Below are 24276 nucleotides of genomic sequence, written 5' to 3' on the forward strand. Positions count from 1 at the left end.
ATATATATCCTTTTTTGTAATTTTTTTTTGGGGGGGGGGGGTTTAGAAAAAATAAGTGAACATGGTTTATTCAAACATTAGATGTTCCAATATCGAACCATATATGGAAAGCTTTAAGTGTAATGTCATACTAATATTTTATTCAGTTCTATGTAAAAATTTTCTTCAGTGGCAAGCAGCTCTCAGATTTTCAGATATGGAAAGAATAAATTGCATGTTCTATGCTTTTATATTTCAATTATGTATAAATAATGAATGCTTACTGTCAACATTCATACTGTATACTTTCCTCTATTACTTACATTGATAAATACTTATCACCATTCTTAGTATAACTCAAGGTTTTCAGGAACCAGAAAAATGAAATGTGATGAAGTGCTCCCTTTAAAATGTGCAAATTATGTGCTTCCTCTGTCTTCCACATAAACCTTTTTTCCCCCACTACAGGAGGAAATTGATCAAGTAATCTTAGTAGGAGGGGCTACCCGTGTACCCAAAGTACAGGAGTTACTGCTCAAAGTAGTTGGAAAGTGAGTATTATCAAAACTAATTTTGAAAGTTTTATCCTAGTAAATGTTATTCATCCCTGCTTTTTTTTTAATTTATTTTAACTCTGTTCTGTTTGTTGCAGAGAAGAACTAGGCAAAAACATAAATGCAGATGAGGCAGCAGCCATGGGTGCTGTTTATCAAGCAGCTGCACTCAGTAAAGCCTTCAAAGTGAAGCCATTTATAGTCAGAGATGCAGCCATTTTCCCAATACAGGTTAGACTGCAATGTAATGAGTATTAATTGTGTACATGCTCTTTTTTGTCAAATAAGAATATACCTAATTTGGTATTAATGGGAAATGTCCAAATGCATTCCTTATGTTAAATGTGCTTGTCATTGCCACTGAACCTTAAAGGTGAAGGAAAGACGTAATTACTGGTGAAAGGGGGGGTGCCATAAGGCAGTGCACCCTCTAGTGATTATAATCCCCAGGGCATTGGGCCAGTGCTCCTGTTTACTAAAACCTGCACTATTCTGGGTTACTACACTAAGCACCTTCCTGTTCTTGGATCTTCTCTGAAGCCTCAACTTGGGTGCTCATACGCAGTAGAGTAGAATGCCAGTTTTTTTTCCTTCAAAGTTAAGCTTTTTATTCAACTGCATGTGCATACAAACACAGAGGCCACAGGGGGTCATGGGAGAGAGAAGATGGTGATATAGAGCTCCTAGCTTAGTACTTTGGGCTGTTGTAGATTTCAACAAACAGGAGTACAGGCCTGCGTGTCAGGTAAGCAACTATATTAATTGGGAGGGGGATACATAACAAATTAGCACTGCCCAATGATTATATCTTTCCTTTCCCTTTAACAGCATGCCACTTTACTCTCCATCGCTTTCTAAGGCAATTGTCTGTAAGCACTTATTCATTCACTTCTCAGGTCCATACATGGACTTTTCAGGTCCAAGTATGGCTGCTCAAATAGCCATTGCCTTTAGGCTACTGCCACACCTGGTAGATTCTCAACCTGTAGATAAACATAGGCCGAGAGTTCACCCCTATACTCCTAAAAGCTTCTTGATGTGCATGCACACGCTGTCCAATAATCCTCCCCTATGCTCCTAAAAGATATTTGATGTGTCTGCACCCAGAGCCATTGCAGGCACATGGAGTGGATTTTGGCACGGAACTGCATATTTAAGCAGTTCCGTGTAAGTATATTTTACTTGCTTGACTAGCATAAAAAAAAAGAATTTTGGAATTATTTCTTAGAATGATGGTCCACTTTAAAGTGGGTGTTCACCTATAAGTTAACTTTTTAGTTTGTTATTGAATGTCCTTTTCTTTGCAACTTTTTAATTGGTCTTCAGTTTATTATTATAATTATTTGTCTTCTTCTTCTACCTCTTTCCGGCTGTCAGTTAGGGGTCACTGACCTCAGCAGCCAAAAAATGATTGCTTAGGAGACTGATTGTTATTGATATTTAATCTTTCTATCTAGGTCCTTTCCTATTCATTTTCCAGTTTCTCATTCAAACCTCTGGACTGGTTGCTAGGATAAGCAGGTCTCTAGTAACCAGATAGCTGCTGAAAATTCACACTGTAGAGTTGCTGAATAAAATGCTATACATTCATCATTGCACCTAAAACATTGTGTGCACCATATAATTTGTGTAATATGCAACTATTTTCTGTTTAAAAGGAGAATCCGTGAATGTTTATTGGAGTCTTTGCATCAGTTTTTATGTGAGAAAAATGAACAAGCAATGAACTAAAACAATATATCCTTTAATGGGCTTTCACTTAATTTACTGAGGCCTCCACTGGTCAAATTCCCATGAAGTATATCAGATTTCTTATGTTTGGTCAATAGCTCTAAAAATGTTTTCTTTTCAATTAAGGTCGAATTCACCCGTGAGGTGGAAGAGGAGGATCACAGCAAAAGTCTAAAGCACAATAAGCGAATTCTTTTTCAGCGGCTGGCTCCATACCCCCAACGTAAAGTTATCACCTTTAACAGATATACAGATAACTTTGCTTTCAGTATAAATTATGGAGATCTAAGCTACCTGGGGCCTGATGATTTAAAGTGAGTTCCATTAATGCTCACTTTGGGCATAGGTTTTTGGGAGTACTATTTAGTTATGAAAGATTAACAGTTCTGTAGTCTGTAGTTCTTTCTGTTATCTTATGACTTTATTATGACATGACTTTTGATGACAGGGTTTTCGGATCTTTAAATCTTACCACTGTAAAGTTAAATGGAGTTGGAGAGAGCTTCCAGAAAAGATCAGACTATGAGTCCAAAGGCATCAAGGCTCACTTTAACATGGATGAAAGTGGACTTCTTACTCTTGACAGGGTAAGTTAAGCTGAAGTAGATTCTGCATAGTGTAGGCTATGTTTTATTGGATTTCTTAAACCTTTTTAGCCCCATAACTTGTGGCATTTTGTTTAGTATTTGGTAGTTGTTGTCAACCTGTAGCTGAAATGTCCACCTACAAATTTTTAAGAACAAAATAAATGGTCCAATAAACCCATTACTTACTAGGTTAATATAACCAAATGGTTACTTTTCTTGTCAGTTTTTTTTTTTTTTTTTTTTTTTTGAAAGGTGTATTTTATTGATTTTCATACAAACAAAAACATAAAATAACACATTTAACATTACAATAAAAAATTATGCTGGTCTTTCTTATTCAGGTCTATCTTTAAGGTTTGTTACAGACATTACAGTAGGTACAACATTACAAAGTATGAGCGTGAGTCTGGCAGCAGTTACGGGATATTGAATCCATCATTCTACTGAGCTGAGATGTTCAAGATGTGATAGAGGAAAGTGGGGAGACACCGGGGGGTTTTACAGTGTAAATGGGAGTGGAATCCTCTAGTTTTCTTGTCAGTATTTTTAAAATGTGAATAGTTGCTGAGATATGAGAAATGGAAAATGTGTACCCCATTTCCATTTGGGGGTTTATCTTTCTTTCATTTATCTTAAAAGGTTAATCTCCGTTTCCTACTTTGGATTGAGGGATACTTTTTGCATAGTGGTATAAAATAGGTCATTTCCTTCACAAAATGAAAAATTCATATTATGTATACCATAGAGCATGCTTAGGACATTCTTCATATTCTACTTGCATACATTGGTTTAGTTAAGTGTGAGAATTTTAATCCCAACAGAAATACCAAGCAAAATAGTTCATATATGGCAAATGCTGGGCTGGAGGTAGTTATACAGAGACAGCTGAAGGGCCACATTCTGTGATATAGGATAATGAGGATACCCCTGTCTGAGCTGGTGGAACACTACCAACTGTTCTAGAATAAGAACTGCATGCACCCTTGGCTGGAATTAGTCATTCAGACTGCTGAGAATGAAAGCTCATAATGGGATACAATAGAATTTTAACTTCAGAGAAAAGTTGCAGCTTCTCTAACTGAGCAGTAGACTGTCACAGTTTAAGACTTAAGCTGGCCATACACGCACCGATAATATCGTACGAAACCTTGTTTCATATGATATTCGGTGCGTGTATGGCAAGTCGGCGAGTCGACTGGTATCGCAGGAGGCTGCTGATATCGGTTGACTCGCGATCGGCTAGGTCAGAAAATTTTGACCGGGCGCCATAGAAGGCACCTGAGCAAAATCTGCCGTCAGGGCTGAATCGGCAGAAGGAGGTAGAAATCCTATTGTTTCTACCTCCTTATCTGCTGTTTCAGCCCTGACGGTGTGTGGCGGATCTGACGATGTTTTGTGCGACCATCGCCAGATCGCCACGTGTGTGGCCACCTTTAGAAGTATATTTATCATGCTGTTTAAAAAGTGGAGTAAAACATCACCACTGATGTTGTTTATAACAGCCAATCAGATGCTTTGCTTAGGTTTTCCAACTGTTGGTTGCCCTGGGCAACATCACCAGTAATGCTTCACTCCATTTTTTACACAGCATGATAAATATACCCCTTAGACTTTAGTTAGGTGGTGAGCAGAGAAACAAGGGGGGACAGACTTGGGCTTCTATTGCAGAGCTCTGCTTGTCACTTACTGACATCTCTAGGTTATACTAATGAGAAAAAGTCAGTGACTTTACTAAACTTCCAGTAGAGGTGACCTAAAGAGGCAGTGCTTGACCTGATTTGGGGTGGTTTGGGAGAAACTGGATCTAAAAGGTATAAATATATTAGACTAAGTAAAAAAATGTGAAGCATATGTCCCCTTTAAGTGTTTATGATCTACAGTAGAACCCTGATTTTTACTTTTCCTGGGGAACCACGTCAAAGCAGTGTATAATCCATACCCCAATGTATTTTTGACAAATTAATTCTTTTTAATTTTGACCAAGGGAGTGTGCAGCCCTTTTTTTAATCAACTTGGTCTAGAAGTAGGCAGAACAGACTTTATAATATACTAAAAGTTTACATTAAAATGTACTTACAATCCTTTTGTAAGTTGTAACTTACTCGCTGTAATGAAAGCCCAAAATCTCAGCCATGACTTATGTTATGAGAAACCCAGGACCGCAAACTTAGGGCAAGAACCCACGGAGCAAGTTACTTGCTTACAATCGCAGGCGAGTAACCACTCTGAAAAGAAATCACCGGTAGAAATCCCTTCTCATCACTTCAGTAATCCGAAGTTGTTCAAAGTTTCCTCCTGCAGGCAACTTTGCGTGACTTTGGAAACTGAAGCGATGCAAAGGGCTTTCCTTTGCTGTTGGAGAGCCTTTTCGGAGGCGGTTACCTGCCTGCTCTGGCAGAGATCTATCGCAGGCGAGGAACTCACTCTGTGGGTTCCTACCTTTATTGTAATTTATTATATTTTGTGTGCAGGTTGAAGCTGTATTTGAGACTGTTGTTGATGAGAAGCCAGAACAGGAATCTACCTTAACAAGTAAGTGGCTTTTATATATTCTGGCCATCTTTATATATTCTATTGAAAACCCCACTGAGGCTAATATAATTTAGTAAAGCAAAATATGCAAAGAGTGGACTTTATAAAAGAGATTGTTAATTTTACTATTAACCTTTATGGCACATTCATTAAAGTATGAATCCAAATCACGAAATCCAATAATTTCTGATGATTGCAAAAAAACGAAAATCACGAAAATTCAGTTTGTTTGAATACAAAGATTTCGTACTTACGATCCGAAAAGTTCTGAAATTTTCGTATTGAAATGATCATTTACAATTGGCGATCCGAAAGTCACAAAATTAGTGTATCCCAATGATTGTAAATGGCGCAAAACTCTTCCTGACTTTGAACCTTCAGTGCATGTTTTTGGAAGCCTCCCATATAGGACTCAATGGCACTCTGCAGCTCCAACCTGACCAAAGGAAAGTCACGATACTGATGTTTTAAATGAATCGCAAAACTTTTGTACTCGGTGCGAAGTACAAAAAAGTCGAACAAATTAACAAAAATATCGGAGAAAATACACAAGTTGAAAAACTTTAGAAAAAATGCGAATTTTTTGTAATCGGACCTGTCATACTTTAATGAATGTGTCCCTTAGTGTGTGATATATAAAAGTATTCTGAAGATGTTTTCAGCTTTTGTTGATTCTAAATTATTTACCTTTCTCTTTTGTCACAGTCTAACCTAAAATAGCAGTGCCCTCTTTATTTAGATACATTTTGAGGTTTGTTATTGTAACTAGCAAAGGTGGTGTTCAGTGAGCAATCATGGATTTAGTCTAATATGCATCCATGATTGCCTAACAAGCACTAATAGCGGGTGCAGTCACCCCAAGCAGAATTCAGATCAGCATTGTTATTGCAATAGTCAGAGAAGCATCCTTTGTAAGTTTACATAGTCATTTTTTTAGATTTTGATCCCCTTGAAGTGATGCTATTAAATACAGTCTAAAGTACATTGTTGTACAGTAATCTTAGTTTTCAGAGTTGCTGTTGGTTTTGCATTACCAGTTGCTGTTACCTAAATCATATTCAATACTGCTTTTGTTTATCTTCAGAACTTGGAAATACAATATCCAGCCTGTTTGGAGGTGGAAGTTCTGTCCCTGAGACTAAAGAAAATGCTACAGACTCTGTCCAAGTAAGTTATCTGTTTGCATTTATGAAGACTATTAGTGCACTGGAACATAATTAATTTGGTCACTCTTATTAAAGCTGCCATAGTGAATACCAATTTGTAGTTTCCTACTGACTAAGATTATGCTGTATCTCAGAGAGTGTGCAATAGAATACTTTGCTTACATGATGAGTGACCCCTCTCACATGTTTTGCATACATGTTTTAAGCTATAGGAATATTTGTAACTATTTCATGGGTGTATTAAATATTAGTTTTAACATTTTTGTTGTTCTGTGCTACACTTCAACATTTATCTAAGTAACTTTCTGAAAATAGTCTTTAATGGGTTTGGAAGGAAGTTTGGTGTTTTTGTTTTTTTATGCAATTTTTATAACAATGGAAAAAACGACAACACTTGTGACTTACTGTGTGAAAACAATAAGCTTTGTAAAGGTGTAATTTGGTGTTACTTAAATAATCAGAATGTGTCTTAAAGTGCTCCACAGATTTAGGAAGTAGGTGGTAAGGAGTGCAAAAGAGGATTTACTAGGGGTTGGGGGTGGAAGGACAGATGTAAAGGTTGTTGAAAGGTGAATGGAATAGAAAAAAGAATTGGGAGAAAAGAAGCTATAAGGGAATTTGGAAGCACTTATGGCAAAGGATGGTACATCAGCTGGGAAGTATGTATTTGGAAGGGGGTGGTTGGAGATCAGCATCAAAAATAGAAGGGGGAGACTGGAAAAAGGTATGGGACCTGTTATCCAGAATGTTATCCAGGATATGGGGAGCTGATCTGGGATCAAGTACAAGGTACTGTTTTTACAGAGAAAATTCTTAAAAATTGGAATTATTTGATTACAATAGAGTCTATGGAAGATGGCCAATCTGTAATTTGGAGCTTTCTGGATACCGGGTTTCCAGATAAGATAAAACATTGGTCAAATTATAGTTGAGTCCTTATGCCTGCATATACCTATGCTAAAAATCTCAATTGTTTAAATCTTCTTACCGCATTTTTGCAAATATTGCCTAGGTATTTCTGTATGTGGTCATTTCGCAGTAGTAGCTCAGATAACTATTTTCATTTTTTTTAACCTTATCTAATTTCATGTGGGTCGAACGTTTACATACTTTGGCAGCAAATAACTGCCCAGAACAGGTTTGGCTCTGATATAGTTGGCTATCTTAAATGTATTGCAAAATATGGACAAACAGTCCTTATTTTGTTTTTAAAGGTGTCCATAGTATCTGATATTTCTTCCCAGTCGTCCTCATCAAGAGATGGGGTGATAGGTCTCTTTGGAGGGATTTAAAGATTGAGTATTGTATGCACTGAGGCATACTTGCCAAAATCTTTATAACAAAACATATGATTTGGAATGCCTGATCTATAGTCTAGTCTACAAGCTGCTGTCGGCAACTCGATCTCAGATTGGTTCCATCACAATGCAACTCTAGATTGGATACAAATAGTCTTACATCTTGGCCCTTCTATGGCTGAACCCCCACATAAGGCACTCTCCCATTTATAATGCAAAAGATTTAATATATATATATATATATATATATATATATATATATATAATCTTTATAATTTCAAGCCCAAAAAAAAAGTTAGTTGTAGTGAATACTACATCTTGTATCTTTATCTTTCATAGCCTTGTACTGGCTGCTTTTAATAACTTGGACCTAAATGCATTTCCTCTACTTCTATCTGAGAAGTATTATGACAATGCATGGAGGATAACCGGCAAACCTTTTCTATGTGTATTCATCTTGACCATTATAACTGCAGCTTTATCATCTCACAGGAAGAAGATGAGGTGCCAACTGAACCCACAAAAGAAGAAGAGCAGGAGTCTGCAGATGCAGCTGATAAACAGAAGGATAAAGAAAAAGGCACCACAGCAACAAATGAGGAAGAGGAAGGAAAAAAAGAAGAAGAAAAGTCTGAGCCTCAGGTAAATATATAAATGTTCCAAATAAAACAGCCTTGCTAAAGAACATGTTGTGACTCAACAGATGCTATTTATAAGTGACTTAATTTTTAACTGGTGCCAGCTGTGATATTGTAACATAGTAAATTAGATTGAAAAAAGGCACATGTCCATCAAGTTCAGCTTTTTGAAAAAAAACAAACAAACAAAAAAACACTCCTGCCTAATTGCTACGTGAGATAATATACCAGAACACTGGTTATACAGCAAGATAATCCTAACTGTGGTCATATGTGCATGTATAATTGTATTTTTAAAATATTTGTTAGTATAAATATATTTCCTATTATAATTGTCTACTGACTTAGTGGAAGAATACTTTAAAAAATGTATGATTACACAAAAGACATTCAACGGCCGTTAAAAAACAAACCAGAGACAGCGTTACTCTTACATTTCACACAAAATACTTCTGCTCCCCAGAAAAAAACTTTTATTTCACATATTCAACACAACTACAACACATATCGCAAAACACTGGAAAACTGGAGGCCCTTATGATATGCATCAAATTATACAAGGTTTGGACATGAGAGCAGCAATGGAAAAAATGGCAGCCAGGAACAAAAATAAACAAGAACATTTTGAAAAGGTCTGGGAACCTTACCTTACCACACCAAGACAAAAACATGTTACAAAGCATCTGACGGCAGATTCACATTAAGAGGCTAAAACAAAAGGTTTTACTACCCAATAACCCCCCTCTTGACCTTTAGAAGGCAAACCTGGTGTCTGAATAAGTTTAACCTTTTCACTGAATAAGTATAACCTTTTCACTTTATTACTATACTTTCTTCTACTTCCCATTTGTTTTTCTTTTTTCTTTTCTAATTTTCCTGGGATTATGGTACTACTGCGATATTTTCGAATTGTTCTTTTACAGAAAGTTAAGATACAAGTAAAGAGCAATGTTAATGTTAGCCAGAAAATAATTTCATAAATATGATTTTTCTGCTTAATAAAAAAAGTTAAAAAAAATCTGCAGTTTTAAAGTAAAAAAAAAAATCTATGATTACTAAAACATTTTTTTTTTTTTTTATTAAACACTTAATAAATGTATTTTTTAATTTAGGAGGAAAAGGAAAAACAGGAGACTGGTAAAGAAGAAGCCTCTGCAAAGGCCCCAGAGGTAGATGCCAAGAAACACACAGCACCTAAGAAGCAAAAGTTGGTGGATGATATTGGTGTAGAACAGACATTAAATGATATTCCAGATTTTTCAGAGGAAGAGCTAAAGAAAGCTTCAAAAAAGTAAGTAACAAAACTGAAGCAGCAAAATTAAAATAGAAAGGCAACTTGAAGTTATTACTTCAAGTTCTTACTGTGTTAATTATAGGCCTTTTTATTTTAATCATCTATTAAATTATTGTTAAATTATATTTGTGTATTCTTGCTACAGACTTCAGGACCTGACAGAAAGAGACCTCAATAAGCATGAGCGAGAAAAGGCAGCAAACAGTTTAGAAGCATTTATTTTTGAGACCCAGGTATGGCTTTTAAAAATGTTAATTCTTCTTAGATGCCACAAAGTAAAGTGTAATAAATTCCATCTTACTGAAACATGGGACTTAATAAATCTAATTACATTAATAACATTTAATTGATTAAATTAGTCTTCTGTATATCCCTCTAAGCAGCTTGTTTTGGTACTTCTCTTCTCTGAAAAGAAACCTGGTCTAGAATGACCTAGTGCACATTCATTGGTAGCTCCCCTTCTACATTTTTGAGGCCAGTGCGGTCTTTATTTTAAGAGCTCGTAGCCAATGCAAGCTTCACAAGAAAAAGTGGGTGCAAGCACAGAAGCCAAACTGTTGCAGCACTAGTTCTCACTGGTGCTGGCACAAAAAAACTATGCTGTTTAAAATGTATAAATGTACGGTATTGTTTGCCTTTAATTATTGTAATAATATATGGAAATGCTTTCTTAGAACTTGCATCTTTTCCTACAGGATAAACTCAACCAAGATGAGTTTAAACAGGTCTCCACAACTGAACAAAGAGAAGAAATCTCTGCTAAATTAAGCCAGGCTTCTACCTGGCTTGAAGAAGAGGGGTATGCAGCAATCACCAAGGTAAAATTGCACCCTGTGCTAAAAATCACTCCACTTTCCCTTAACATCTAAATTTTTAGCAATTACTGACAAACTATCTTTTTCCAGGAGGCCTCTTTATGTGTGTTAGAATTGTGTGACCCATCTAGTCAAGCCACCCTCCAACAAACTCCCAGCACCCCAAGAAAAGTTAGCTGCTAAACTAAATACAGTAGTTGCTTTATATCCCAGTGGTAGCCTTTTTTCTGAGGGGATCCAAATTATGTCGACAATTTAGCTCTGTGACCTTAAAATTAGTTAGAACAAATCATGCACCTTAAAGAATAAGTAAACCTTTTTTTTTTTTTTTTCTATGAGTAAAATGACTCTAAACAGCCTCCAGAATTACCTACCTTTGTCCCAGCATTCTCTCTGACCTGGTTCCTCAGTCAGAAGGTATTCTTTATCGTTGCTTCCTTGTGCAGAGTGAAGCCCCGCCCCCACTTCCTGTTCAGGTCTCTCATCCAAAAAAAAAAATGGCTAATTCACAGACTGGTTCCTGCTGCCTCCAGGCATGCGCAGAAGGCTCTCCACTCCGACAACCTTGTTGAATTGAATAGAGAACTGAACAGGAAGTGGGTGCACCACCACATAACTAATGAAGTTAGTGAATAACAAAGGGATCTGTTAGCCCTTCCCTAGTTAGGCATATTGTAGTGGTTGAGTTCTAAAGGTGTCCCTTAATAGTCAGTTTTAAGAGCCAGATTTTTTTTAATATAAGCAGGATTGTTGTTGCTAAATAAATACATTTTGTGGCTAGTTGAGGACAAAGACAAGACACTATGTTTGTTTATAGAAAATGTCTCAATTTTCCCATTAGGAACTGAAAGACAAGCTGTCTGAACTCAAAAAGATATGCAAGGCCTTATTCTTTAAGGTGGAAGAGAGGAGAAAGTGGCCTGACCGACTAGCAGCCCTTGACAGTTTACTGAATCACTCCAGCATATTCCTTAAGTAAGTGTCAAGAAACAGAGCACAGAAAATAAGATGATTGGGTTGGTGGCAAAAGGAAATGTTAAACTTTTATAAATGTGTTTTTTTTTTTTGGGGGGGGGGGGGTTGGTTTATGTAGCAGGGGAACCAATATTAACATTAGTTTAATATATTTTATGTATGTAATATTGTATGTTCCATCCTAGCTTTCTGCATTCATTTTTCTGTCTGGTGTTTTGACAGGAGTGCTAGAATGATCCCAGAAGATGATCAGATTTTCACAGATGTAGAGTTGGGCACTTTAGAGAAACTGATCTCAGATACCTGGGTAAAAAGAAACTGTATGCTTTTACAATTTATTACACCATGCAATGTGTCATGCACATTTCTCATGTGGATTTCTAATCTTCCCTTCTCCCAGACTTGGAAGAATGAAACTCTGGCTGAGCAGGCCAAGCTGTCACTCACTGAGAAGCCAGTGCTTTTGTCTAAAGACATTGAGATGAAGATTGGAGCGCTTGATCGGGAGGTGCAATACTTGCTCAACAAGGCAAAATTTTCCAAACCCAAGCCTAAGAAAAAGAATAACACCACCAAACCAGAGAATGCAGAAAAGAATGCTACAGAAAGTGAAGAAAAGATTATTCCTCCCACAGAAGAGAGTACACAAGGTAAGAAAGGGTAGCATTGCTAGCATCTGTCCCTTTCATAATCACATATTAGCCTTTTATAATTCTCCTTTACTCTGGAGTTTTGCCTTTTTTGTGTAAAGGCAAGAAACAAACTGCTGGTCTTGTATTCGTTTTTTGACACTTTCCCTTTACTTTATATTCTTAGAAAATGCCAGTAATCCAGAGCCTGTTAAAGAGCCACCAGTAGCAGAAGAGAAGACCGAGATTCCAGAATTAGGAGGGTCAGAAGCAGGTAATCCAGGGCACGCACAGGAATTTTAAGGCCTTTGTCATTTAGGAAGATGTGAGTATGTTGTAGATAAGTCTTGTGAACTGAAAAGAGCATTGGAATAGTGTTTCCTATGCTCTTAAGGTGCCCATACTCCTTTTGTAAAGCCATGGTACACATCCACAAATGTGTTGTTTGTGTGATCAGGCTTTGCTGGATCCCCGTTCTTTAAGTAAAACCAGGGTCTCTCACTTACACCTGATTGTCGTCCCATTCACTGAAGTTGCAAGACTCTGATTTCACCTTCAAAGTATATGATCATCCTAAGGATTCATTTACTTTTGCCCCACACAGATCATTTTTTTCAATAAATACATACCCCAAAATAATTTTTGTTCATCTGTTTAACTAAGGCTAGAGTAGCTCAAAAAGTGTGACTTCTTGCTAAAGGCATTGGGTTTGGATGGATTGGAGTCAGGATTTGGAGGAGCGGGGGCCCAGGCAGGCTTATAGGGCCCCACCATTCCTCATGGCAGCCATGTAAACACCCCCTGGGAAAAACAGCCTGGAACTGGTCTAATCAGGCCATACTCATGGACCAAATTGTAATACTTTACCACACTGTCATACAGTCATATACTGTCATATATCAATCCCTCTTTTCATCCGATAAACTCCGATTACAGTTCCCCATAGCAAGCAATAATGTGATTTTATTTTCTGACCAGTAGTAGACTTGTTGCTAGGATTAACACCTATGTTTTTAAATGAGCTCTTTTGTACTTGGTCAGTTAAAGCTCCTATTTTCCCTGTTCAAATAAATGTAAAATTGTCCATATACATAAGTTTTGTCAGCCCTAATGATTGGCTTTTGTTAAAAATGAGATACGGTTTTAATGTAATCACCCCCTCATATATTTAGTATATTTAGTTACGTATTTAGTTTAGTCTGGCCACAATTTAAACTTTGTTGATCTAGCAGACTTTTAACAATTTCCTATTCTTTACCGTTTATCCTTATGCCAACAGATGCCACATCACAAAAGCCTTCAGAAAAGCCAGACGAGAGCCACAAGACTGAATTATAATTGCATCTCACCTTCGTCTGCCTGTGTTGGCACACGTATTTATTAACATTACTTTTTTGTAATGGACCTTAATGTTTTCTGCCAACAGAACTGTTTGTTTTCTTTGTTCCTTTTTTTTTTTTCTTTTCTTTTTCTTTTTTGTTTTTTGGAAAACTGTTATGAAGATGTAAATTTCTGTCCTGTTGAAGAGCACTGTTAGAATTTTTAACAATGTTCCTTGTGTGCTTGTTGTGTTTTTATTTAACCCTTACATCAATTGTCAAATATTCTAATTGGACAGAACAGAATAGGCTACTAAAGAAATACCAAAAGCAAGGCAATTTCTCTAAATTCTACCAGACTGCCATACAATATTGGGTTATCATTGCATTTTCCATCCAAGATAAAAAGGGAAGTTACCCAAAAAAATCAGATGGCTTTTGCCATATCTAATTGTTGTTTGAAACCTGACAGATTCAATGTTTATTTAGACTTAAATAGGCAGTTCACCTGTAAGGTAACTTTTTTCATATCTTATAGAATGTCCTGTTCCTAACTACTTTTCAATTGGTAGTCATTTTTTTTTGTTTAATAGTTAATTATTTGCCTTTATCTCCAGCTTTCAAATGGGTTTATTGACCTCGGCAGCCAAAAAACAGTTGCTCTGTGAAGCTACAATTTTATTGTTACTTTTTATTACTTATCATTCTGTTCACACTGCCTCCTGTTAATATTCCAGTATCTCATTCCAACTACTGCCTAGTTGCTAGCAACTACATAGATGCTGAAATTCCATAGAGCTGAACAATAGATAAATAATCCAAAATCATTGTAAAAAAACAAAATGAAGACCAAATTGTTTCAGAATATCGTGGTCTAAGGATGCTAAAGTTAATTTAATGTAAACTACCCCTTTAATTGTGCATTCTAAAATCCAGAACTGATATTATTTGATGTGAGAATTGGCTTCCTCTGTTAGACCCTTTCTAACATTGGCTTTGTCTAAAAGGGGTAAATAAAAAAAAAAAAAAAAAAAAAAAACAAAAAAAAAAACTGTTATATGAAAAATTAGTGAGCAAACATCAAAATTCACATAGGTAGTTTTAAATTATGTCTTTTTTTTTTTTTTTTTGTATAATTCACCTTTATAAGTGGTTTCCTATTGAGCACAAAAGGACGTGGCAAAAGTAGCCCTCAGCAACTGCCCAAAAATGCACCCGTATTTGTTTACAGATGATAATTGCAGTGTTTGTCATTGTAGTCAGTGGAAAGTAAACTTGTGGTAGTTCTCCATGTTTTTTACTGTTGCTTTTTGACTAAACCATCATATAATTCTGAATAGGGACTACTGACTAACTCAAAAAGTTAAGACTTCAGCTCCAAACAAAGAATAACTGTGTAGAGATCTGTAGTATTTCAGTGTAGATAAACATTTTCTAACTGCTGTTCTTTCAAAAATCAGGGACTGGTATGCATAGAAGTGAGCATTAAACATCACACAATTTGACAAAAAAGAAACAAGAATACTTAATAAAAGTTAATAGTGTACTATTAAATCATGAATTTGACAAATATTAGTGGCCTGCAATATATTTGTAGTAGATTCATCGCACATCATGTAGGATGTTATAATCATTATTAGAACAAATTATGTTCTTTTTTTTTTTTTTTTTTTTTTTTTAAAGCAAAGAACACTCATTAAAAACATTGGTTAGTGAATTGAGTGAAAAGGGTGATGGGAAGATGCTTCGGAAATGTATGCATTAAAGTTGCCTTTACTTCAGTGTAAAGCCTGTTGCTATCGCACTACAAATATACTAATATATATATATATATATATATATATATATATATATATATATATATATATATATATATATATATATATATATATATATATATATACACACAAATATATACTAGTATACTAAAAATTAAGAAATAATGCACTGGAAAATGAGTGGAATGGTTACTCCGAGATCTTATTATGCCGTCTTCTTACAACCTGCTAAAGCCAATAGTTTTATAGAAAGAAGAATGATTTTCTAGCAGGGGTTTGCCATTACCTTTGATTTTTTATTCTGTAAAATATGTCTGCAGTTTTCTGGAAAAAAAAAAATAGCAAATGGCATCACTAACGGTCAGCTGTAATTCATTTTTAACAGCTTGGAATTATTTTTAGCACTTTTTTTTCTGCTTAAAAACATGGGCAGCAATTAAATTGTTGTAAGATATGGGCAGCTGTGAATATTGTAAATATGCAGTGGCACAAATAAGCGAGAACAGTTGGGACAAACCAGACCAGAAATGATTAATAGGCCCAGAGCTCAACGTTTTATAGTGAATAATGTACCACCTATTCTAGAGTAAAAGGATAATAAAAGCCCTGTAGAAAAGGGTATATTTTGCAGGTTATTCAGGGCTCTTGCAACCTCTAAAGCTCATTTAGGAATATGGGTTGTTTAGTATGTACTAACAATTAAAAGAAAACTACCCCTAAAAAAAATATATTGCATGAAGAGATTCATATGCCCTGCTTCATATAAATAAACCATTTTCATGAAAATATACTTTTTTTTAGTAGTATACCCCCAATAGTTTGTCCGCCTCCTGGAATCCTAGGTCATTTAACATGATATAATGATAAATATGATAAACATGATATAAACTGTTGGTTAAGTATTTATTCTGGGGGTATAGTTTTCCTTTAAATTCAGGACAAATAAGCAATGCAATTAGTACAAGTAATGTTCTGTAAAATAACTGCTATTAAGTTCTGGTACTTGTACCCCTGCATATATTATGGTATAAATAAAGTAAAAACATGGACATATGGTCCATGATAAAGCTTCATGCAACAATGGGCTTGCAGTCTGTGGTGTGCAAATAGATAGGTGGTATACACTTATGCTTAAATATACAAAATCCTATATAGCTTGCTCACCCTATCATATTGCATCTTAGTGGGAAAAGGTAATTTTTTTATTTTTATTTTTTATTAATGGAAGCAAATGCAATTCTAACCAACGTTCCAGATTACATTAAACATTTTCAGTGTCTAATTACTTGAACATATTGCTACTGAAAGTGGAAATATAACAGAATAGTACATTTTGGATAATGTGCTTATAGTCCTTAGGCAGACCTTATCTAGAATAGAGGGGAATTCTGAGGTGGAGCAGAAGGTGGGGGAGGTGGTGGTAATAGTGTAGTTTATTTATTTACAAATAACTTTAAAATCACCTTTTTAACTTATGTATATTGAAAAATGAATTTTTTCTTTCATTATGGAAAACAAAATGTGGGTGGGGATCCCTTTTTAAAAGTACCTGTACAGCATAGTTACCCATACTTTTTTCTTTAAAACTAATTGTTCATAACGCTGAGCAATTTGCAGATGAATTGGCCACTGTCTCAGGATGTCATATATAATTTTTATTTAATGTGATATCTTATGCAGGCCTTTAAAGAAACAGTTCATGCTGCTATTTTTGGGACGGAGGGGGGGGAAGAGATGCATTAATGAAATGTGAACCAAGGCTGGTCAGTTATAACTCAGTAGGGCAATACCAAAGTATTTTTTTTTTTTTAAATTTCAAAAAATATCTATATCAAAGAATATCTATAGTTGTGAACATAAACTTAAAAGGGTGTAGTATTAGAAGTGCAACATGTGTATAGAAATATCTGAATGTCCCATAATAACTAGAAATAGGCTATTTTTAGATCTTGTCTAAAGTTCCTAAAACCCTTGTTCTCACCAGGCCCACAATGTTGCACAACAAAATGCACCTTTGCCTTGCTGGTAGTTAAGAGATAAAGATATGATCAATTTAAAAAGGTGTAGAAATGTGTAAGATTTAGGCCTCATTCACAACAGCAACTCCACTACCATTTAGGGATAATGTCCCACGGAGAGATTAGTCGCTGCGATTTTTAAAAAGCGAGTTCCAGTGACAAGTCCCTTGTTTTGTCTACATACAGAGAATCGGCAGTACCTAAACCACCGATACTACTTCAAATTGCTTATTGCTATCGCTATGGGACCCTTTTTCGAGCGATTGTACAAAGAAAGCATTGTCATTCAAAATTATTGGAATTGCTAAAAATAAAACCCACGGAGTGGGAAGTCACTGTGATCTCCCCATTGCACTGAATGTAATTTCTAATTGTGGGTGGGGAATATGACACCTGGATTTGTGGGAAATAGAATCGCTCCATTGTGGAAATCTCTAGTAATTGCTTGTTAGGAAAAGATGAGCGACTTGTCGCTGGAACTCGCTTTTTAAAAATCGCAATGACTAAATCTCCCTGAGGGATATAAGACTAACCATGGTTGGACCAAATCAAACATTTTGACACGTAGGGTCACTCTAATTAATTGAGCATTACATGCATACAGGCAATTTTCTGTGCTTGTAATGAACAAGCCCAATGGGTGTATACTACATAGAATCCCTTATAATTGCAGTAAAACTGTGGCAGTGTCCTCATCCATTTGACATAGGTGCAATAGTTTCACTGCATTTCGAACATTTATCCTACATTATTAGGTAAAGGCCCCCAATTTGGCATGCTCGGGGTGAGATGAAACATGGCGCTTAAAATACATGACAAGCACAGAAAACTGCTCATGTATATGTACTCTATGGGGAAGAGTGCAAAATTATAACCCAAGCAACCCAAAAACTTGCAATAGTTTTTGTTGTCAGGGCAACACTTAGGGCTCTGGCACACGGGGAGATTAGTCGCCCGCGACAAAACTCCCTGTTCGCGGGTGACTAATCTCCCTGAGTTGCCTTCACCTGCCATCCCACCGGCGGCGCGATTTCGCGCAAACCACCGAAGTTGCCTCGCGAGGCTTTTTCCTGCGATTTGCGCGAAATCGCGCCACCGTGTGTGCCATCCCACCGGCGACTTACATTTTCGCCGGTGGGATGGCAGGTGAAGGCAACTCGGGGAGATTAGTCGCCTGCGAACAGGGAGTTTTGTCGCAGGCGACTAATCTCCCCGTGTGCCAGAGCCCTTAGATGCAAGAAATAAATGCATTAGTTACACAGCATTTTCTCATTTTTTGCTTTGAGACTGCATTCCTGTGAGTTGCTATACTGAACAAGCCCTCTAGCTCATTATGTTTCTACAGTGTTTCATACAGCTTCCTGCTTGAGTTAAATGGGTCCAGTTTTTTGCAATCAGACTGACGTTCCTTGGCTGTGCTGTTTCATCTTTGCTAAAACACAGGAAAATAATAAATTTCTCTATATTTCTGAAATCTGCCTGTTTGCCTTTTTAATTTGTTTAAATAAGTGGTGGCGGTGGGGTGACAGCTGTATCTGATGCTTTGATAAAGCATTTGTTACATTACTTCATTATGTGGAACATTAAGCCAGTGTGCTCAGATTTTTTTCACTGGACATCCTCTTCCATGCTTTTTGACCCATGAGAATGTCTCTCTGCAGTTTAATCTCAGTTTTCTCTAGGGCAGAGGGACTGAGGCAGACAATATAATGTAAAACCAGAAAAGGGGTTTTGTCCGATCTTGTCTGTAAAGACTCCAGGGTTGTTTCGGGTATCCTTAAAAGAACTACTACACCCCACCCCCAGCTATAAAAGCCCCCTTAACTGGCCTGCCTCAACTCCCACTCACTTCTTCCTTATAGCATACTCTGAAACTTAAAAAACTGCCTCTATTGTAAACCCCAACCGAAAAGAGCAGCAACGTACCTTGGCAACATCTTCCGTTCTATCGTAGAAGCTTTGGGTCTTAACGCCGACACGGACCCTGCTTGAGCCATGCGCAGTTGAAGGTGATTTCCTGATAGCCCCAACTGTGCATGCTCAAGCAGGGTCCGTATCGGCGTGGCCATATTAGTGGTTGCCACGGGTTACTGCTCAGGCCCACATTTGCCATTTTGCTATCACAGCAAATAGATATTTAGCATTGCTTCAGATAAAAATGCCTCTCTTCCAGTCTAAAGGGTGGGTCTCTTGTCTTTTATTTTTATGATGAAAAAAAAAGGCATCAGTTAATAGAGCTTCTCCAGCAGAATCCTGCATTGAAATCCATTTTTTTTTAAAAATATTTTTTATATTTAATTTTGAAATTTCACATGGGACTAGCCACCTTATTCATTTCGCAGGGTGCCGCAGCCAAGTGACTTGTGCTAATAAACTTCAGTAACACTTTACGGCTGCACTGCAAGTTGGAGTGATATCACCCCCTGCCTTTTCCCCCCAGCAGGCAATCAGCAGAACAATGGGAAGGTAGCAAGATAGCAGCTCCCTGACATCTGTATTGCTAAACGTGGTAGATCAGAATAGCCCTTAATAGTAAAAAATTCAAGTCCAGTTCGGGAATCCTACAGTTACACTGAGCAGGAAAAATAATAGGTTATCTGAAAGCAATTCTAAAGGTGCCCATACACCTTAAAGTGGACCTGTCACCCAGACATAAAAAGCTGTATAATAAAAGTCCTTTTCAAATTAAACATGAAACCCAAAATAATTTTTTATTACCACATCCATACCCATTACAAAAGCATTTTAAAATCCCAGCTGTCAATCATATAATGCTTGCCCCGCCTCTATGCCTTAGGCATAGAGGTGGGGCAGACAGTTACTTTCACTTTCAATTCAGAACTTCTTAGATGTTGCTGCCCTCCTCACATTCCCCCTCCCTCCTCACCATCTAATTGTGTAACCAGTGCATAGGCATGAGCATCAGGTCCCCCATACTGGCACAGAAACAAGATTTTGGCAGGATGCAATGCCTGCTTTGATAACAGTGTCCACAAAATGGCCCCTGCCTGCTTGCTGCAATTGTGAATTCCAAGGCTGAAGAAAATAAGATTCAAATTATTTATATAGTGTAAGTAAAGTTTATTTTGCTTGACAAACACAAAAAAAAACAATTTGAAATTATTTCTTAAGGTGACAGGTCCGCTTTAAGATCCGCTCGCTTGGCGATGTTGCCCTGGCCCTGGGGCCAAACGATTGAATTATATTGACGGGCATAGGCAATGTCGGTCCGGGGATTGCATCAACTAGCCGATGCGGTCCCCGATCCGACTAGATTTTTAAACCTGCCCGATCAAGATCTGGCCGATTTCAGGCCAGATATCAGTCGGCAGTGCCCATACACGGGCCGATTAGCTGCCGGATCGGTCTAAAGCAGTGCTGTCCAACTTCTACGGTGCTGAGGGCCGGAATTTCTCTAGCATACATGGTGGAGGGCCGCTAATGGAAGCCAGTTTTGACCACTCCCCTTTTTGAAACCACAACCACTTCAAACCACACCTATTTTATCACAATGGTGGTAGCACAGCAAAATCCCAAATGCTTGGTCCTTACAGGGGGGATATCAACCATCATTCATATGTGAAAGAATTATGTCATATTAAGATATACCCTTAAATTCCATATGCCTCCTCCTCCACTGTGGATAGCAGAGCAACCCCCAGTACATAATTACACACCTTAGGGACCATTTAATGGCTATTTCCAACTGCTAACAAACTCCCACAACAAACCCCTGCCAGGTTCACCTCCCACAAGCAGCATAGGGCAAGCAGAGTATGGCACACAGAGGCAGCATAGGGAAGGCAGAGTATGGCACACACACAGGCAGAGTGTCATACTCTGCCTGCCCTACCCTGACTGTGTTTGCCATACTCTGCCTGCCCTACCCTTCCTGTGTGTGCCATACCCTCCCTGACCTATGCTGCCTGTGTGTGCCATACTCTACCTGCCCTTTTCTGGCTGTATGTGCCATACTCTACCTACAGTACCTATGTCTGAGGTGTGAAGAAGTGAACAATGGGAGTGATTACAGCCTGAGCCTGAGGTGTGAACACTGCAGGGGGTGAACAATGCAGGTATTAAAAGGTGTGAACAACACAGGGGATTACATTTTTAAACAATACAGAGGGATTACAGCCTGAATCTGAGGTGAGAACCATGCAGGCGGCCAGTTAATCTCAGTACTGATACCATTTAATGCTTACTCAAAGGTAAGCCATCAAAGCAGCCAGACAGGTGGGGGGCCACACAGAGGGGGGTCGCGAGCCGCTAGTTGGACAGCACTGGTCTAAAGAATGCAGCTGTGTAGCCACGGGGGCAGCCATTCAAAGGAGAAAAGGCACAGGCACTTAGCAGATAACGGATAAAACACTATTGTATTCTACAGAGCTTATCCGTTATCTGTTATGTAACCTGTGCATTTTCTCCTTTTTTCCAGCTTGAATGGCTGCCCCCGGGGCTACACCAGCTTATATATAAACTATAGTAGAGTTACTGTAGGAAACGCACAACTTTTACCAGTGCAGGGCAACAGTACATTACATTTCATTTACTTTAAAACTCTTATATTTTTTGGTGTTACTGTTCCTTTAAGGGTGAAGACACACAGAGCAACTAGTAGCAGCTACATGTCATTGCTACTAAAAAAGACAATGCTGATCATTTACTGATAAGTGTCTCTACGTGTTTTAGCAGAGGCAATTCTCAATTTCAGGCATTTAATAGCCGTCACAAGTAGCTGCTATTAAGTAGCTCCGTGTGTCTTCACCCTAATGTCCCTAATGTCTAGTGTGGGCTACTTGTGAAAGCTCAGACCCAGGCACAATACACTGAGATGGCTGCCTACACAATATTACAACTAAAAAAAAAAAAAATATTTGTTGGTTCAAGAGTAATATAATGGTAAAGTGAATTATTTTAGATGTAAACAGTGTAATTTAGAAATAATAAAGTACACCATAAAAATAACAACAGAATCTCTTTAAAGGGGAGAATCCCCTGCCAGCACTGGTCTTCACCAATGCCCTTTTTGGGCCCTGGAGATATTTTGGCTGTGGGACTGACTTCCAACCTGAACACTTTGGAGTTAGGACCAGAGTAAACCAAGAGTGAAAGATTAACTTTGGTCAATTTCACACAGCCTTAAAATTAGCCTTTGATCTGTATTTTGTCCTGAATTGCCAAAAATTTGCCCATTGTGTGTACAAAAATACTGGGACCATTTGATACCACTGTGAAAAAAGAGCCGGAAAACTCAAGATTACTTGTGGTAAATTTAATCTATTGTCTTCTACTAAATTGGTGGTTGTTTTGTCCCTAATTTGTGCAATAATACTGGGAACCTCCAATATAAAACCTAAAACAATTACTTTATTTGACCTTGCCATAGTTTGCACAAAACTCTTTTTTTTTTAAGTGGGAAGACAGGTTCTTATGCAGCAGGTAGCGTTTTTAAGAAAACATCTTTTTTGAAATTGAACTCTGAGCAGAGACCAAAAAGGAACTTTTGGTTAAGTTTTCAGAGCAGAGGCCTCTAATGACATTGCTAATTATTGCCATTAAATTGGGTGTTCTTTCTCAACACAAATCTCTTGTAAATAAATATTGTGAGCAGAGACTCCAGTGGAAGCTATTGGGCTCTTGCACCCACCAGAAAAAAAGTTATTTTTATTTTCGTTGTTTCCTGTCACAAGAATGAAATTTGGCGAAAAGAGAAAGCAACGAATCACTTAGTTGCGGCCAACTATTGGAAGCTGAGATGATTGTCAGCAACGGGCGGGTATAGTGGGCAATCAACACGAAGAAAAATGTATTTTTTCTGTTCCCTGACAAACAAAACTAGGGGATGTAAGGGAAGTAAAAAAAAATACATTGTAAGCCGTCAACCACATCCTGGTGTGTATTAGTAACCGCTTACATTTACGTGTTTTAAACATCCTCATCACTCCCCCTAGACTGCTAAACGCTTGGCATATGCGCTTATATACTGGCAGTCGTGACGACAGAATCTCGCGAGATAAGGCTTGTGACATCGAGAATAGCGGTCTGTCAGAAGTGAAGGAGCTGGAAAATAACGGCGAGTCGGGATTGCGGGCTGTGTTAAGAGATTGAAGACTGTACCGCGAAAAGTGGGAGTTTTGGGCGCTACGCCAGACTAGAAGTAAAATGTAGTCCACATACATATGCGTGCATAATGACAATTACATGCATGTGTTTGACAGTGGAATCATAAATGTGCTTATTATTCTCTCCCAAAATTAACCCACACTACACAGTGGCTTGTTCTTCTCCATTTAATAATTATGCTGCTTCTTTCTAATTGTTAAAGGCTCTTTACCGTTTCAGAAACGTATGAATGCAGGCTATGGCTATTGACTCTTCTATGGTTATTTTTTTCTTTTTTGGGTGGGGGCGGGGAACGTCTAGGTGAGACCTATGAAGATATGCATTGGCCAGAGAGAGCAGGGTGGCGTGTCTAATTACCAGCACTTTGCTCATTGTATGAGGAAAAAGGAGGGTTAAACTGCTGCCATTTTCTGAAAGTCTCTTACAGCAGTATGATTAGCTCTCCTGCTGTGTATGTTACTTTTCCCACAGCAGTGGCTTTCTTTCATTTTTAGTTGAAGACACCTTTAAATGGACAGCATTTTGTCCCAGTAACACTATAGTAACCACTATATAAAAACAGTATTGTCCAGTTTGGCAGGTAGGGGGCAGAATGCTTGCCTCTCAACTCACTTTAATGCTAATTGCCTGGACCCTGCTGGTGCACTTCTGGGTAAAGTAATTGTCACAATTATCATTAAAGGCAATAGGGAAAAAAAGCCTTTAAACTGCTTAAAGTTTGGCATTTGATCATATTTTTATAGTGTTCTTCATTGTAGTTCAAAACTTTCATTGACAAAATCTTGTCATGCAATAACACAAGATTTTGTAGGATCCTACAGAACTTGATCCCAATAA

General features: G+C 37.6%; 1 protein-coding gene across 4 annotated transcripts in view; it reads left to right on the forward strand.

The window, feature by feature from the left end:
• hyou1 (hypoxia up-regulated 1) overlaps positions 1 to 15089 on the forward strand; it is a 31098-nt gene extending 16009 nt beyond the window's left edge. For 2 of the 4 annotated variants that reach the window (XM_012966717.3, XM_012966716.2), the window contains exons 11-25: positions 448 to 530; positions 632 to 764; positions 2391 to 2578; positions 2713 to 2851; positions 5323 to 5383; positions 6468 to 6550; positions 8340 to 8489; positions 9598 to 9776; positions 9925 to 10012; positions 10475 to 10597; positions 11436 to 11569; positions 11792 to 11876; positions 11970 to 12219; positions 12386 to 12472; positions 13478 to 15089. In XM_012966717.3, coding sequence (XP_012822171.1) covers positions 448 to 530; positions 632 to 764; positions 2391 to 2578; positions 2713 to 2851; positions 5323 to 5383; positions 6468 to 6550; positions 8340 to 8489; positions 9598 to 9776; positions 9925 to 10012; positions 10475 to 10597; positions 11436 to 11569; positions 11792 to 11876; positions 11970 to 12219; positions 12386 to 12472; positions 13478 to 13536 — 1842 coding nt within the window. In that variant the 3' untranslated portion in view covers positions 13537 to 15089. 4 annotated transcript variants of the gene reach the window in all.
• The last annotated feature ends 9187 nt before the right edge of the window (positions 15090 to 24276 follow it).

The sequence above is a fragment of the Xenopus tropicalis genome, chromosome 7 (assembly GCF_000004195.4).
Source record: "Xenopus tropicalis strain Nigerian chromosome 7, UCB_Xtro_10.0, whole genome shotgun sequence".
NCBI classification, from domain to species: Eukaryota; Metazoa; Chordata; class Amphibia; order Anura; family Pipidae; genus Xenopus; species Xenopus tropicalis.